The 15,967-nt window shown below is 38.1% G+C and overlaps 1 protein-coding gene across 1 annotated transcript in view; it reads left to right on the forward strand.

Moving 5' to 3' along the window:
* Positions 1-15,967, forward strand: part of KIF13B (kinesin family member 13B) — a 235,453-nt gene that overhangs the window by 98,926 nt on the left and 120,560 nt on the right. The window contains exons 11-13 of the mRNA XM_066388256.1: positions 4,897-5,109; positions 7,319-7,429; positions 12,268-12,402. Of these exons, the coding sequence (XP_066244353.1) occupies positions 4,897-5,109; positions 7,319-7,429; positions 12,268-12,402 (459 nt within the window). The remainder of the gene's footprint in view (positions 1-4,896; positions 5,110-7,318; positions 7,430-12,267; positions 12,403-15,967) is intronic.

The following is a 15,967-nucleotide window of genomic DNA, read 5'->3' on the forward strand; positions in this document are numbered from 1 at the left end:
TTGCACATTGCGACACCTTAGTTGTTCATTGATTGCTTTCTCCTATTTGCCTTGACTGCGGGCCTTCAGCAGACTGAGTAACCCCTTGCTGGAGCCAGTGACCTTGGGTCCAAGCTGATAAGCTTTTTGCTCAAACCACATGAGCCCGCGCTCAAGCTGAGGACCTCGAGGTCTCGAACCTGGGTCCTCAGCATCCCAGTCTGATGCTCTATCCATTGCGCCACCACCTGGTCAGGCACAAAATATTATCTTAAAAAGCTCACTTTATCATCTGTTTTAGTAAAACTAGGTTAAAATTAAGTAATTTCTATGTGTTCTCAGGTTAAAAAATTAATATTTTTCTTGATTTTTGTCATTTTTTTCCTTAAAAATTATTTGACTTTTATTTTGTTTGATTTTTGCAGCGAGATGCTAAGTAGAGGTGTTTCTGCAAAACATATTTGGGGGTTTAAATACTTTTCCCTATAGGCTCTTGGAATCCATTGATATACAAATCATTCCCCTTTGATGTGGCTTTTATGTCCCCATTAGTTTTTTCTTTTTTAATTCTTTTTTCTTTTTAAGTGAGAGAAAGGGAGATAGTGAGACAGACTCCCATATGCACCCTGACCAGGATCCACCTGGCAACCCTATCTTGTGCCTGTGCTCGAGTACCAAGCTATTTGTAATGCCTGAGACTGATGTACTCAGACCACCTAAACCAGTGGTTGGCAAACCATGGCTTGTGAGCCACATGTGGCTCTTTGGCCAGCTTAGGGGTACCCTAATTAAGTTAATAATAATGTACCTACCTATATAGTTTAAGTTTAAAAAATTTGGCTCTCAAAGAAATTTCAATCGTTGTACTGTTGATATTTGGCTCTGTTGACTAATGAGTTTGCTGACCACTGACCTAAATCATCCTCAGTGCCCGGAGCTATGCTGAAACCAATCGAGCCACTGGCTGTGGAAGGTGAAGAGGGAGAGAATGGGGAGAGAGAGAGGAGAGAAGCAGATGGTTGCTCCTTCTCTGTGCCCTGACTGGGAATTGAACCTGGCTTGGATCAACACCTATCTACTGAACCACTGCCCAGGGCCCTTCTTTAACTTTTAATTAGCTTAACTCTCCCAGATCTTGTTTGACCTGATACTATTCTGGTGTTCTCCAGAGTAGCTTTTATTAAACTCATAAAATAGCTCATTGTAAGATTTGCAATTTCTTTATAGTTTTGTGTGTGTATTTTGCATTGTATTTGCATTATAATTGTGCCATGCTCTTGGTGTTTATAACATCTGAGAATTGGAGAAACTTGGATACACTAGCTGGGGCATAGGTGTAGTTGTAAACTGTCTCACTCTCAGGGATGAGAGAGTGCTTACTCATTTTGTAAGTGGTCAGTGGAGAATCATTTTGTATTAAAATGATTGACTTCTCTGTGTAACTTTAGAAATATGGGTCTCTTAACATCAAATAACTAAGTAACTTCTGGAAACAAATGCTCCAATAATGATTATCTTTTGAATTTATCCACTTTTCCCCATTCTTATTGCCACTTAGATAATGAAGGTTACTTTTATCTCTCGCTTGGGTGATTGAAACCTCTCCCTTAAGCTTTTGTAGTCCATTTCGTTCTTGATAGTTAGATTGCAATTTCTCTCTAAATTAATACTCTTCTGAAACATAAATCTCTTTAATACCTCTCCAGAAACCCTTACAATAAAGTCCAAATTATTTAATGACTTGTGACTTACTAGGCCCTTCATAATCTGACCACTCCCTACTTCTCATTGTTCATCCTTTGCTCTTGATATTATCAGTTCTCTCTAAGTGACTTCTAGGACTTTGCTCTTAACTGTGGAACGTTCTTTCTCCTCTCTTCAATCTCCTCTCACACCATTCTCTCTCCCCTTTTCTGGATGATGCTTATTCATCTGAAGGTCTCAAATGCCACTTTTTCTGGGAGTCTTCCCTAATCTTTCAGGATTGGGCTTTCTGCTCTTTCTCTGTTTCCCCATACCATATTGCATTTATTCCTATTTAGTTCTTATATAGTATTTGCTCACCAGCACTGCCTCCAGATGGTAAAGTCCATAAAGAGTTGAATGAATGAATAATTTCAGCTCTACTCTGAACTAGCATTATGACCTTTGGTAAGCCTCTCTGTCTTCATGGGTCTGTAAAATGAAATAATTTGATTAGATGACATCAAAGAGTTCTTTCAGCTTTAAACAATTCTGACTTCCAAAATTAAATTTCTTTCCTAGGTCCATTTAATTTGCAGTTGCTACATTCGAAACAAAGCTCAGTTGATTTGCCTAATTAGACAATTAAAGAGTAAACAAGAAGCTTTATATATACTTTCTCCTTGAATGAATGCCAGGTCTTCTGTTGCCATTTCCTTTTTGCTGGCCTGAGGCTGGTTTTTGAATATATCATTGTTGCTCATGCACAAGGGCTTTTAAAGTATCAAAGATTTATTGTTTGCCAGGTTTCCTTTTCTCAGCACAAATTGAAGCACAATGTGCATGGTTTTCTCCATTGCTGCTTATTGTTACACATCCCTTTTACCCAGTAGCATTTGCCGATCACGTGGGCAACAGAATGCCGTGGTTCCTGAAAGGCAGCCTCCACCACCACCACAGTGCTGCCAGGGAACTGAATTGCCATCAAGATGTAATTCCTGTGATCACTGTGTGTGGCATTGGAATTTCATTAATGTGCATGGGATTCTTCTAGACATTTTTCTGGAAGTTGCCAGCACTGGGCACCAGCTATGTGAGATCAGCATCGAGAAGTGAAGAGTGGAGCACCCTTATACAGGCTTCCCAGAGATCGCTTTTGCTTCCTGAAGCCCAGATTATTTATATTCCTTTCTGTGTGTTGAAGTGTATTTCCTTTAAAGATATAATGATCTTGCTGTGTTTTCTGTGGAAAATCAAATTTTAGTAATAGATGAAGAAGCGGACACATTGTCTGCAATTATATTGAACTGTTAGGAACACCTAAGGAATTGTTTTGTTTCTGGCACTAGGACAAAATAATTTAGGAAGGTGTCAGGTCACCCTTCTTATTTCTCAGGACTGCACTCTATCACCAAATGTTGTTTTGTTATGTTATTGTGGGTAGCTGTGGGGGGAATGGAAGTCATATTGAACTTGGAGCCATAATACAGTTGAGAATATTGTTCAGTTTACTAATTCTGGATCTTTAGGCAGAGTATTTAACCTTCTTGGTCAGGACAAACCTCTGTTTTTTTTTTTTATTGGTATAATGGAGATATTAATAATCTAATTCACCAAAGGCTGAGGACTAAGCTAATTCTGTGCACAAAGATTGTGTAAATCACAGATTGCTTGAACAAATTTTAGACATACTGATATTGGAAAAACTTTGTATCTTCAAAAGTAAAAATTTTATATTGGTTAAGGCTTTCTTGTAATCTCGTTACTGCCTGTTTAGTATTCTTTCTAATCTTGAGGCTGTATTCAGCAATATTCTGTTCCTGAAAAAGGATATTGAATCTGTTCTTTTGGGAATTCTCATCCTGGCATGGTATATTTGTGTATTAATAGTTATCTATTGCTGTATACCATATTACCCCTGAATCCTAACAGCTGGAAATGGCAGTCAGTAAATATATTAATCTCACAGTTTCTGTGAGTTAGAATTCCAGGTGTGGCCTAACGAAGTGGCTCTGGCTGGCATCTCTCATGTGGCTGCAGTCATTGTCATCTGGGGCCGCAGGTACTGCTCAGCGTGGGTTGGACTGCTCACCTATGCAGTTGTTGGCAGGCTTCAGGAGGTCTGTTTCCAAACTCATTCCTGTGGTTCCTTGAAAGAACCACCTCACGTGACAATGGTGAGAGAAAACAGCCGTGACAGAGCCACACCGTTTATAATCAGGAGTGACATGCCATCACTTCCGCTGTATTCTGTTTCTTAGATGCAGAAAACAAGTCCGGTCCCCCCTCAAGGTAAGGGGAGGATTCAGGGTATTACTGCCAGCAGGGAGAAGACATTGGGGGCCGTCTTAGAGCTTGCCTGCCATGGCCATGTTGTGGTGCTGTGGTGTGGGTATAGACTAGTTTTGTAATGTGGAGTTATATTTAGTCATTTTTAATATTCTCAAGTGAAAGTATTTTGAATTTGTTGGAGCTCATTCTAAAGCCCATTTGACTATACTTTTCAGCTTCAGTCTGATGAAGACAAGTGACGTTTTTTTTGGGGGGGGCAAGTGACTTTTGTTCAACACCTTTGCACTGCAGAGGTGGTTTTGTAGAACATGGAGCCTATTTTAGTTTTTGAAGTGGTATCAGAGGGAATAAAATGAAATGTCAGTGTATCTTGTTGTTTTATAAAATGTAATTGTACCTTTTTATGATATAATTATGTTTTTAAAAAATTTACAAGGTGCTGGATACCTAAAAACATTTTCTGGGCCATTAGGCTTCTCAGAGATGACAACCCAAGTACGTGGCGTTATGGAGTAGATTGTAGGTAGTCACTCTTTGGTCAGATAATAAGTAATATTATGATTATTTAGTTCCATTAAGGAGGATTTTGTAGGTATTTAAGAAATCATTCTTTTTTAATTTGAGTAATATACTAACTTATGGTATTATGTTGTCTGTTAAAAGAAGACAAATTGTCTTAAATTAATTTTTAGTAAACTAAAATAAATGTGAACTTTATTGTATTTCTCTGTTCTCTTTAAAAACTAAAATTCCTTTTTCAGAAAAGTAGCTTGGCAGAGAAAAAAGAGCATGGGACAGGGAGTTAGTGTACTTGTATTTTAGTCCTCACTTTGTCCTTAAATATGTGTTTGACTTGGGTATGTTATCTCACCGTTTCTGACTTCAGTTTTCTCATGTAATATTTTCTTCCAAATTTAAAATGCTGCTCAATTTCTTCTCTAGGACAGCCTGGGGGGTAACAGTAAGACAGCCATGGTAGCTACTGTGAGCCCAGCAGCTGATAACTATGACGAGACCCTTTCAACCCTGCGGTATGCAGATCGTGCCAAGCACATCGTGAACCATGCTGTGGTGAACGAGGATCCTAATGCACGAATTATCCGGGACCTAAGGGAAGAAGTAGAAAAACTTCGAGAGCAGTTAACCAAAGCAGAGGTATGTGAGCAACACCTTATTGGTGTAAAATCCGGAAACGCTAGAACTTGGATTTTCTTCCTCTTTGGCCTTCAGTGATGAGTAATGAACTTAGAATTTTTGAATTTCCTGTAGAAAGAGAGATATGAGATGAGTAATAAATAAAAGAAGACAGATTGTCATAATAGAGATTTAGAGTTCTTACAGTTGTTAAAGGACTGAATAGGCAGCAAGAATAAAAGGAATTGAGAGAATTCCACAGTATAGGTGGCAAACCAGAGAGAAGAGGTTTGTAATAGAATAAGGGGGATTAAGAGAGGTGCTTGAAAATATATATGTAATTTAATTGTAATGCAGAAAATGGTGGAGAATGAGCGTAGTCTAATTGGAAGAGGAATCGAACAGATTTTTGTTGCGTCATTTATTCACTGGTTGAGGTCAGAATGGAAATCTAAGGAGGTCTTTCACGCCTTAAAAATCTAGTTTTTTCCATGTGATGGGTTCATTTTGATTGAAGAAAATACATTTTATACCAGCAGTACCCATCTATTTAGTGGTACTCTCTTTCCACCTTTCTTTGAACATTCTGTAATGTGTGATATTTATGTTCCATTACCAGAGGCGGATTTAACAGTGGGAGCACTGGGCATGCACCCTGGACCCAGACTTCTGAAGGACCCCGTAAAAAACCCAACTTTACACCTTTTTCTAATGACACCAAGTTTGGTTTCACATGTGCAATTTTAACATTAATAGTACATAGTATTTTTTATTTCTTTAAAAATATGGTTAACATGTATTTTTATTTTCCCTGTCTCTTTTTTTTTTTTTTTTTTTTTTTTTTTTGCATTTTTCTAAAGCTGGAAACAGGGAGAGACAGTCAGACAGACTCCCGCATGCGCCCGACCGGGATCCACCCGGCACGCCCACCATGGGGCGACGCTCTGCCCACCAGGGGGCGATGCTCTGCCCATCCTGGGCGTCGCCATGTTGCGACCAGAGCCACTCTAGCGCCTGGGGCAGAGGCCACAGAGCCATCCCCAGCGCCCGGGCCATCTTTGCTCCAATGGAGCCGTGGCTGCGGGAGGGGAAGAGAGAGACAGAGAGGAAGGCGCGGCGGAGGGGTGGAGAAGCAAATGGACGCTTCTCCTATGTGCCCTGGCCGGGAATCGAACCAGGGTCCTCCGCACGCCAGGCCGACGCTCTACCGCTGAGCCAACCGGCCAGGGCTTCTTTTTTTTTTTTTAAGAGTCCCAATATTCTCTTCTGTGCCCAGGGCCTCAACCGACCTTAATCTGTCTCTGTCCATTACTGAATTTGAAACCTACACAATTTTCACCTACAACTGAATGATCAGCCTCTTGTCAAATGATGAATAAAATAGCAGAGTTGTGACTCTTACTTTAATTAGCTTTCCTATTCCCCCAATTTCCCAGCACTGTGGGACTGCTTCTCTCTTCTTTGTCATAACCTGCTTTCTGGTAGTAAATTGGTAAAATATGTGGTCAAAGCAGTTATCTTGATCATATTTTTGCTTGTTGAATGTTATCCTGTTTTTATAGGAAAGTTAATTTTTTTTAAATTTATTGATTAATTTTAGAGATGAGAGAAAAAATATCAATTTGTTGTTCCACTTATTTATACATTCATTGGTTGATTCTTATATGTGCCCTGACTGGGGATGGAACCTGCAACCTTGACATTTCAGGACAGTGTTCCAACCAACTGAGCTACCTGGTATGGGATAGGAGTAATTTTAAAGTTCATCAAGATTTTTTGAAATTTTGTTTCTGTGTTCTTGATATTAATAACACCGATCTGGTTTGCAACAGGTACAAATTTAGTCTGTCTGTACTTGAATAAATACCTGAGGTCATCAGTAAAGGCTAGAATGAATCATGTATGACTTTAGATATATGACTGATTGGGATTTTAAAACAAGCCTTGGATAGTGTGAACTATCTCCTTAAACGCAATTAGGTCTTCGCAGTGACAGTAGGTTGGAGGGAAAGGAAAAGGTTGTCTTCCTTTCAAACCCACCTTGGGTAATGGGATTTGTTTGGGACCCCACACAGTCGAGCTGCTGTGCATCAGAGAGTCAGTCATGTCTCAGGCAAATCAGAGGCCTCTGAGCCCGAGGCACATTGTTACTTTTGTTTTTCTGGATTTATCTAATCCCTTTTTCAGTGCATCACACCGTCATTTCATTAAATGACCATTTTGCTTCTAGGCAATGAAATCTCCAGAGCTAAAAGAACGGCTAGAAGAATCCGAGAAACTAATCCAGGAAATGACGGTGACCTGGGAGGAGAAACTAAGGACAACCGAGGAGATTGCGCAGGTTCGTGTTTCCTGATGTGAAAAGAACCTCGTGGCAGTTGGGCAAGGCCACTTAGTCGGCGTTTCTGGTGCTTTTGATATTTTGCTTTGAAGATGGCAAATCTAACACCATTAATAAGATAAGAAAAGATTAATTACAATTAATTGTTCATTATGTAATAAATAATTTTTTAGGGTCATAAAAAGACTTCTTTTTCTTTTCTAAGTGAGAGGATGGGAAATAGACAGACTCCCACATGCACCCCTACCAGGATCCACCCAGCAACCCCCATCTAGGGCCAATGCTCTGCCTATCTGGGGCCATGCTGACAACCGAGCTATTTTTAGCACCTGAGCCCAAGGCTCCATGGAGCCATCCCCAGAGCCCAGGACCGATGTACTGAAAACAGTGGAACCAATTGAGCCATGGCTGCAGAAGGGGAAGAGAGAGAGAGAGAGAGAGAGAGAGAGAGAGAGAGAGGAGGGAAAGGGTGAAGAATGGAGAAGCAGAAGGTCGCTTCTCCTGTGTGCCCTAACTGGGAATTGAACCCAGGACTTCCACATGCCAGGCCGACGTTCTACTACTGAGCCAACTGGCCAGGGCCAAAAGACTTTTTCATGAAATAGCTACTTCGTAACCTCTGGTTCTGAACACTCAGTTCTATTAAGTGCTTTGTAGACCTAAAGAAGCTTACCCAAAAGACGAAATTATTAGTAGATTTTAGGCTATGAGATTCTCGATTTTATATGGTAACTCATTAAAAGTAATATGAAATGCCTAAATTTCAGGTGACTCTGATTTTTAGAACACTTGATGTAAGTTGTGAAATCTTAGGGTGGGAGCATTAGCATTTGGATAAAATCTTAGAATGTCCAACTAAGTCATAAAAGACTTATGCTGTGGCTTTTCTGTTAGATGGTTCATTTAGACTCTGTTTTAGAAATACATATGATAATGTGGAGCTCAGTAGCCCTTCAAGCAGTCTTTTCATGATTGGGCAACTCTAATAGTAGCTATAAAATAGAAATCTTTTATTCTTTTATTTCTGCTCATTGGCCTTAGTTTGTTCTTCCAAAGCTAAGAGAAAGTATTACAATTGCATGTCATAACTAATAATAATAATAGCCCATTTTTCTTGGATACAGATATTTGTAGGGGCCTGTGCTAACCACTTTTCAGTGTAGTATTTTTTTTTTTAATTTAATTTTATTTATTCATTTTTAGAGAGGAGAGAGAGAGACAGAAAGGGAGAGAGAGGAGAGAGAGAAGGGGGGAGAAGCTGGAAGCATCAACTCCCATATGTGCCTTGACCAGGCAAGCCCAGGTTTCAAACCGGCGACCTCAGCATTTCCAGGTCAACGCTTTATCCACTGCGCCACCACAGGTCAGGCAGTGTAGTATTTTATTTAATCCTCCCAAATGCCCTGCAAAACTGTCATTATCCTGATATTTAAAGTCACCTCTGCCTCTTTCTCTCCTTTCTTAAAGTTAAAAATCTCTAGTGTTTTTAGCTGTTCCCTGTATTAGAAAATATGTAGAACTTGCTACTTCTTTTGCCACCCAGTAGATTCCACCTTTAAATGTGCTGTCCAGGACAAGTCTCTATATCAGAAGTTGTAGGACACTGCTCGTGTATATTGTAGCATGAAGTGGATGCTGTATTTATAGTATACAGACTAGGATTTAAACATTGTTTATAATAATAAATATCAAAATTGATAGAAGAACATAATAAAGCCACATGTACCCATCTGCCAGTTTTATTAAGGATCAGTATATGACCAATTTTATTTTATCTGTGTCACCACATTGGGTTATTTTAAAACCTAACCCTCAAATTACAGAGAAGATACCAGTATATAAACTTTATTTCTCATTAAATATCTTTTTGTTTTTCATAAATTATGTCATTCTAATAATTGTTCAATTGGGAACTAATTTGTGTGAGCCCTTTTGAGCTCTCCAAAAGGAAAACACTGTCTTTGAAGTGCTCCTGTCCCTGGATTGCTTTGCTGATACAATTCAGGGTATGTCAGAGTGAGATTGCTGTGCTAGTGAGTCTTATCTTTAGCATCTTCCTCACCTAACTGTTTTCTCTCTCTCTCAGATGTCTTTGGGGACTGTGATTTTATCCAACTTCTGCCTTATCTTCCCACGCCCCCAGGCTTCAGGCCACTGAGCTGCCTTCTCCTGTCTCACTGCATCTGCTGATCATTGATCTCTTTCCAAAATTGACTTGCATTACCCAAAATGTATTTCTGGCAGTATATCCAGAAAATCCAGAAATTGTTACTAAAGTCTTCTGGGATAAAAATGGTCCATGGTCAGATAACTGTGAGAACATCTGGGTTAACCCAGTTAAATGGATTTCTTTTTGAGGGACTTTTCACACGTCAGCTCTCAGTCCTCCAGGCTCCCCAGAAGTCCCCTGTGCTCTGGGCATCTTCCTGAAGTAGCCAGCCCACAGGTCATCCCTGCTGTTGAGTTCCTACTTACACTCTTGGACCCTTAAGTCATGCAACACTTTACTATTGTTCAATTTTTTTGGTATACAGTTTTATTACCTAATGAGTCTGTAAGATTCTCAAGAAAAAAGGCCATATCTTTTTGTTTTTCAAGTTACTCAAATATTTTTGAGTAAACAGACAACTCAAGTCGATTAATTTCTAAACACAGTGACATATCTATGATCCAAAATGGCCTCTCATTTTTATTTTTTTCTACTCTCATTAAGGCATGCACACCTACATGACTCAAAACCTGGACTTGATCGGTGTTAGCAGATACGCCCTTAGGCAAAACCCATTTGCCACTTTAAATCTTTTACTTATTTTCTTAGTGAGAATTTATGCAGCCATAAAGAGAGTCTAAATAGAAGAAACTATTGTATTAGTTTCAGAAATAGTATTGACTTATAGAAAATATAGAAAGATTATTATGAAGAGAATTTAAATTAATTGGAACCCGATACTCTAGAAAAAACTATGGTTAATTTCTTTGTGTTTTCAAATTTTTCTAGTAAATAAATTGATATACTAATTTATATTCTACATTTTAAACTTGATATTAGTTTATGCGGTAGTTTATGAAAAAATGAAATTTTTATAGAGAAATGTTGCTTGTTATTATTGGAATAATTATTTAATTGGCTACCACAATTGCCATGTAAAAGAGCCTTCCGTCAGAAGGGACTATACAAGATATGTCAGAATTGCTTTCCTCATGTTAGGAACATGGTTCTTTGTCAAGGATAATCATTTCTTAGAACTGAATGCTGAAAACTCTAATGTCTCATGCTAAATCAAATCTTCTGAAAGAAGCCAGTAGTGTTTTTTGTTAGAAGAGAGACTTGGTTCAAAGACCCAGAACTAAAATACTTCTAAGCAAAATGTATTGATCAAGTTGCAGTGGTCATATAAATTAGTATGGTATCCCTAGAAACAGCAAAATTTAGAACCTGTGATTTAATGATACTGCAGATGTGCTGTGTGGTCCTAGTTAAATGACTTAACATGTTTTTTCTTTCCCTAAAATCAAAGTTCCTTGGTGGCTGTGACTCATTACTACTTGCTACTTATAATAGAGACACCCTGCTCTGCCCCATTTATCCACCTTAATTATAGAGCATTGTTGTAGATTCATATACATCCCCCTGTATGCATACATTCATATTTTGTATAGATTTAGAGACAGTAGGCACAGAAAAAGAAAAGTTCATATTCTTATGAAATAGTACTTGAAAGCATATGCAGGTTTTATTTTATTTTATTTTTTTGTTTGTTTTTTGTTGTTTTTTTACAAGGACAGAGAGAGAGTCAGAGAGAGGGATAGATAGGGACAGACAGACAGGAACGGAGAGAGATGAGAAGCATCAATCATCAGTTTTTCATTGCGACACCTTAGTTCATTGATTGCTTTCTCATATATGCCTTGACTGCGGGCCTTCAGCAGACTGAGTAACCCCTTGCTTGAGCCAGCGAAGCTAGTGAGCTTTTTTTTTGCTCAAGCCAGATGAGCCCGCGCTCAAGCTGGCGACCTCGGGATCTCGAACCTGGGTCCTTCCGCATCCCAGTCCGACGCACTACCCACTGCGCCACCGCCTGGTCAGGCGCAAGTTTTATTTTGATAAATTTTTTAAGAACAATGTTTTGAGTACGCGCTGTGTGTTAAGCATTGTGCTAGGAGTACACAGTGGATACATAAGGTTCAGGCCCCCAGAGAGAAATGGCAGGTAAAGTTACTAGGGATGAGAATAAGTATGCTCCAGCTAGAAGACACAGGTGTAAAATCTCCAAACTAAAGAGAGCATTCTTGACACATTCAGGGGCCTGGAAGGTATTCCATGTGAGTACAGTACAGGTTTTGAAAGAAGGAGTGACAAGATGTGAAGATGGGAGTAAATTAAATGGGCCAGGTTGAAGGGCCTTGTGGACTTGGTTGAGAGAGTTTGGCATTTATCCTGGCTGTCGAAGCACTGAGTTCTCACGCAGGAGAGTGTATTGAAAACTTGGCTTTGTAGAAACTTCACAGTTGAGCAGAACAAGCATACATCTGCTCATATGTACAGAATTAAATGAGAAAGACAAATTCAACATGTTAGATATTTTCAAGAATGAAAATTGAGAACTCAGTAGTGTACTTAGTTGTTATTTGCAGTGGCTTTATTTTTCAAAATATAAAAAGTTGTTAACAAAATAATATTACATAGTTCAGAAAGAGAAAAAATACAGTAATCTATAATACCATGTCCTAAGCTAACACATTTGAATTATAAAATTAATAATTATTCTAACATTAGACCTTTCTTATCTCACTACATCAATAGCTGTGGAATTAATACCTCTCTAATACATTGGCAGGAGCGACAGAAACAACTTGAGAGTCTTGGAATATCTCTCCAATCTTCTGGAATTAAAGTTGGGGACGATAAATGTTTCCTCGTTAATCTGAATGCTGATCCTGCTTTGAATGAACTTCTGGTTTACTATTTAAAGGTAAAGGCTACTATTTCCTGTCACAAAACAGAACAGAGTTTCACAGAATGTTTTTTTTAACTTGGAGAACCACCCTTATTCAGAATAATGAATTAGCCAATTGTTTTTATCTGAATAAGCTAAAGTGTAGAAAAATCTTGGGTTTCTAGAACAGTTTCCTTTTTTAGTTTTTGAGTGATGTCATTCAACTGTGTAATGTAAAAAAACCAATATTCTGATATTATTTCTAACAAATTAAGTAGTTTAATTCCTATTGTTTAATGTGATTTATACCAGAGGCTTAAGTAGATAACTTTAAAGCTTGAGGAGTGACTTTTAAACTGATTCATTAGTAGACTAAAGCTTTTGTGGTTTATATGAAGCATGCCTTTTTGTTAATGGTTTGTTAGCTTATAAGAGGAAATGTTTAAAGAAAGTTACATTCATAGGACCATTTTATATGAAATTGTGTTTCCAGTAACTTTTAGAAAAATTAAAAAATTTAGATTATCAACTTATAAGAGAGAGTAGGTCATTTAGAGACTGGGAGGGTCAGAGTGTGGAACAGGAAAAAAATTACCAATATACATTGAAAGCTATAGTGAGACAAAGGAAGACAAGAGACAAATTCATGAATTCTGATCCTATATGAATTATGAAGAGCTACCCAAAATTGTTTTTATTAAGCCCAGAGCATAAGTGAGTTGTATAATGATTCTAACAGGAGGTTAATAAATATTAGGAGGAAATTCTCCCCCCTCATAATATATGTGGGTTTAACTAAGGTGACTAGGAAAGAAAGATAATGAGCTGCTAAAGTTGGAAACTGCTTTAAAATGAGAGAATTGTGTGATTTCATTTCAAAAGAGACTAAAGAATGTATGATCCATTGGCTAGTTTCCCAGTTTTTATCAAAGATATCCTGGGATAATTGCTTGGTGTAATTCTGATTACCATGTTTTATTACTCTGTGAGTGAAATTGTGTGTTTGCTACATACAGTCTTGTGCATTTTCAGGTACTGTGTGGAGTAGGAACGACCCTGGAGTTGGAGGGGTGTCCTGTGTCTCTAGTCCATGTCACTATTCAGCAGGTGTTTGACCTCAAAACTTCTGCAGGTGCTTTCTCTGTTGGGCTACCTCACAGAGTTCCTATAGGATTAAATGAGGTTGTATACATGGAAGCACTGTGTAAACAGAAGCAGTCCACGGATATAAAATATTCTACTTATTGTTTTCACATTTGATAGTCTCTGTAGTACTTTTGTATATTATCTTTGTCTATTGAAAAAAATGTGATGTATTATCACATTACTTAACGTGCTTCTAGACAATGTTGGCAGCATTTTCCGTTAGAATTTCAGCTGTAGACATTCACATGCTTTAGGAAAGATGCAATATTGGAGGACTTAAATATTCTGCCCTTTTTATTTCTCAGATCTGTGAATTCTTTCGCTTTCTGATGTGGGCAATTTCAAAGTGGAACACAAACACAGGCACCCAACAAGAGAAAACCTGATTCATATCTGTTCCTAACTAAAAAGTTAAACAAAGAAACTATTTAGAGACTTCTGGAGAGAAGTCAAAATATTTCTGGTCATCTTGTGTGGAGGTGTTGGGATTCTGTTTCAGACTCTGTGGTCAACCCTGTTTTGGCAGAATTTGAGGCAGTGTTGATTTCTTCACTGTCCAGACTAACCCCATGACAAGAATATATTCATGACCAAGCACATTCAAAAGGATGATCTCAGTCCAAGAACAGTTTTTGTTTCAGTAAAGCTGTATCATGATGTGGGACGGAGGAATTTGGAGGCTGAGCATTTTGTAACTTTTTGCTTTCAAATTCTCAAGTCAGTTGAAATGCTGGGCAGAGGACTTCACACCTCTGGGTGACTCTTGGCATCCCATTTGCAAATAGAATGAAAATATCTCTAATATTCTTCCTAGTTCCAAGTTGTATGGTTCTCTTCCAGAGTGGAATCCTCTATTAAATTTGTTCTGTCTAGAATTGGCAGAGGGAAGGTATGGTGGCCAAAGCATAGGTAGAACATAACTCACAAGATAAGTTTGCAACTCATTTACATGTACAGGCTGCCCTTGCTTTACATAGTTCTGATACACACAAATTCTGGTTACCATAATTTAGTAAATAGTGTTGACACTGCCGCCCTGTGTGCAATTCTAGATATGCAGCCAGAGAAACATAGGGTGAGTTTATGGAGGTAAATAATGAAAGTGGTTGTGATGATAAGACTATAGATGTCTCAAGCCAGTGACACCAGACCATACTCAGACAAGGAAATCTCCTGGGTATTTTGCAACATTAAAAGCACAAAGGGTAAAATGATAAAAGCTTAGGAAGGAGTATAACAGTTTACCAAGACATGGGAAATAAGCCTACTCCATGCTATAACTTATATGCTGGGAAGATGGCAAGCACTGTTCTGGCAACTCTCCATAAGCTTTTTACAAAGAAATAAAATGCTTTAAGTTTCAGTTTCTAATGTGTTAAATTATAGCATACTAAATAAATATGTTTTGCTATTTTCTAATTTCCCTATACATTATAACATTAAGAGAATTCTTAATGTTTTTACAGACATTTTTAAAGGTCACTGAATAACTGTAGTTTTCCCCATTGTTTATTAAGCTCTTCTTGCACAATTATTTTTATGGTCCTGCACTCTCATGCAAAGCAAGGTCTGTCCGGAGTTCTAAGGTAAATTGGAGATTTATTTCAGCAGGAGCCAAGCTTCTAGGAGGAAGAGCTACTTCCCTCATCTTAAAAACATGGTGCTAGTAATATACTTTTTCCCCCTAAAAAGTATTATAAAAACATATTAGAAAAAGAAGGAAGTATTTGGGGGTTAGTTTCCAAATTTAAACATGCAGAGATGATCACAGTTTTAATATTCATTACTTTTATCTGTATACCCTGGGTTTATCCCTATATGTATATGTATGGATTTATATTGATACATGTTTCTTAACTACAGAAATGGGATCATAGTCTGAGTGATTCCAGTCACACCTCTTGAGTCATCCACCAAATCTTTCAGGAGACCTATTTTGCTTATGTGGAGAGCTATTTTGCTTGTGTGGTTCTGGGTCAACTTTTTTCACAAGTCAGCTATTTTTTAAATAACTTAAATTTTTTTTAATTAAAAAAATTTTAATTACAGTTGATATACAATATTATATTGGTTTCAGGTGTACAACATAGTGATTAGACGTTTATATAACTTATGAAGTGATCACCCCAAATATCTAGTACCCATCTGACACCATACACAAAAGTCAGATGCTAATGGCTAGAATAGCAGGGGTGATTCTGAAGGATTTGGGGCATATTATATACATACAAACTTTAGAAGGATTTGTACCAGTGGTTAAGTAGTAATTCAAAGCACATGTTGACCCCATATATAACTCCCAATGGTAGTAAACTGCATGTTGTTGTTATCTTTGCCAGTATTCACAATCCCCAGTTGAGGGGACCAGAATGGCAGGGGCAGCTGCCATGCAGTGTTCATGGAGCTGTGGGCCAGGCTTCAAGGAACCCAAGATGAATAAGACACAGGGTGGAAG

The sequence above is a fragment of the Saccopteryx leptura genome, chromosome 1, assembly GCF_036850995.1.
Source record: "Saccopteryx leptura isolate mSacLep1 chromosome 1, mSacLep1_pri_phased_curated, whole genome shotgun sequence".
Lineage (NCBI taxonomy): Eukaryota > Metazoa > Chordata > Mammalia > Chiroptera > Emballonuridae > Saccopteryx > Saccopteryx leptura.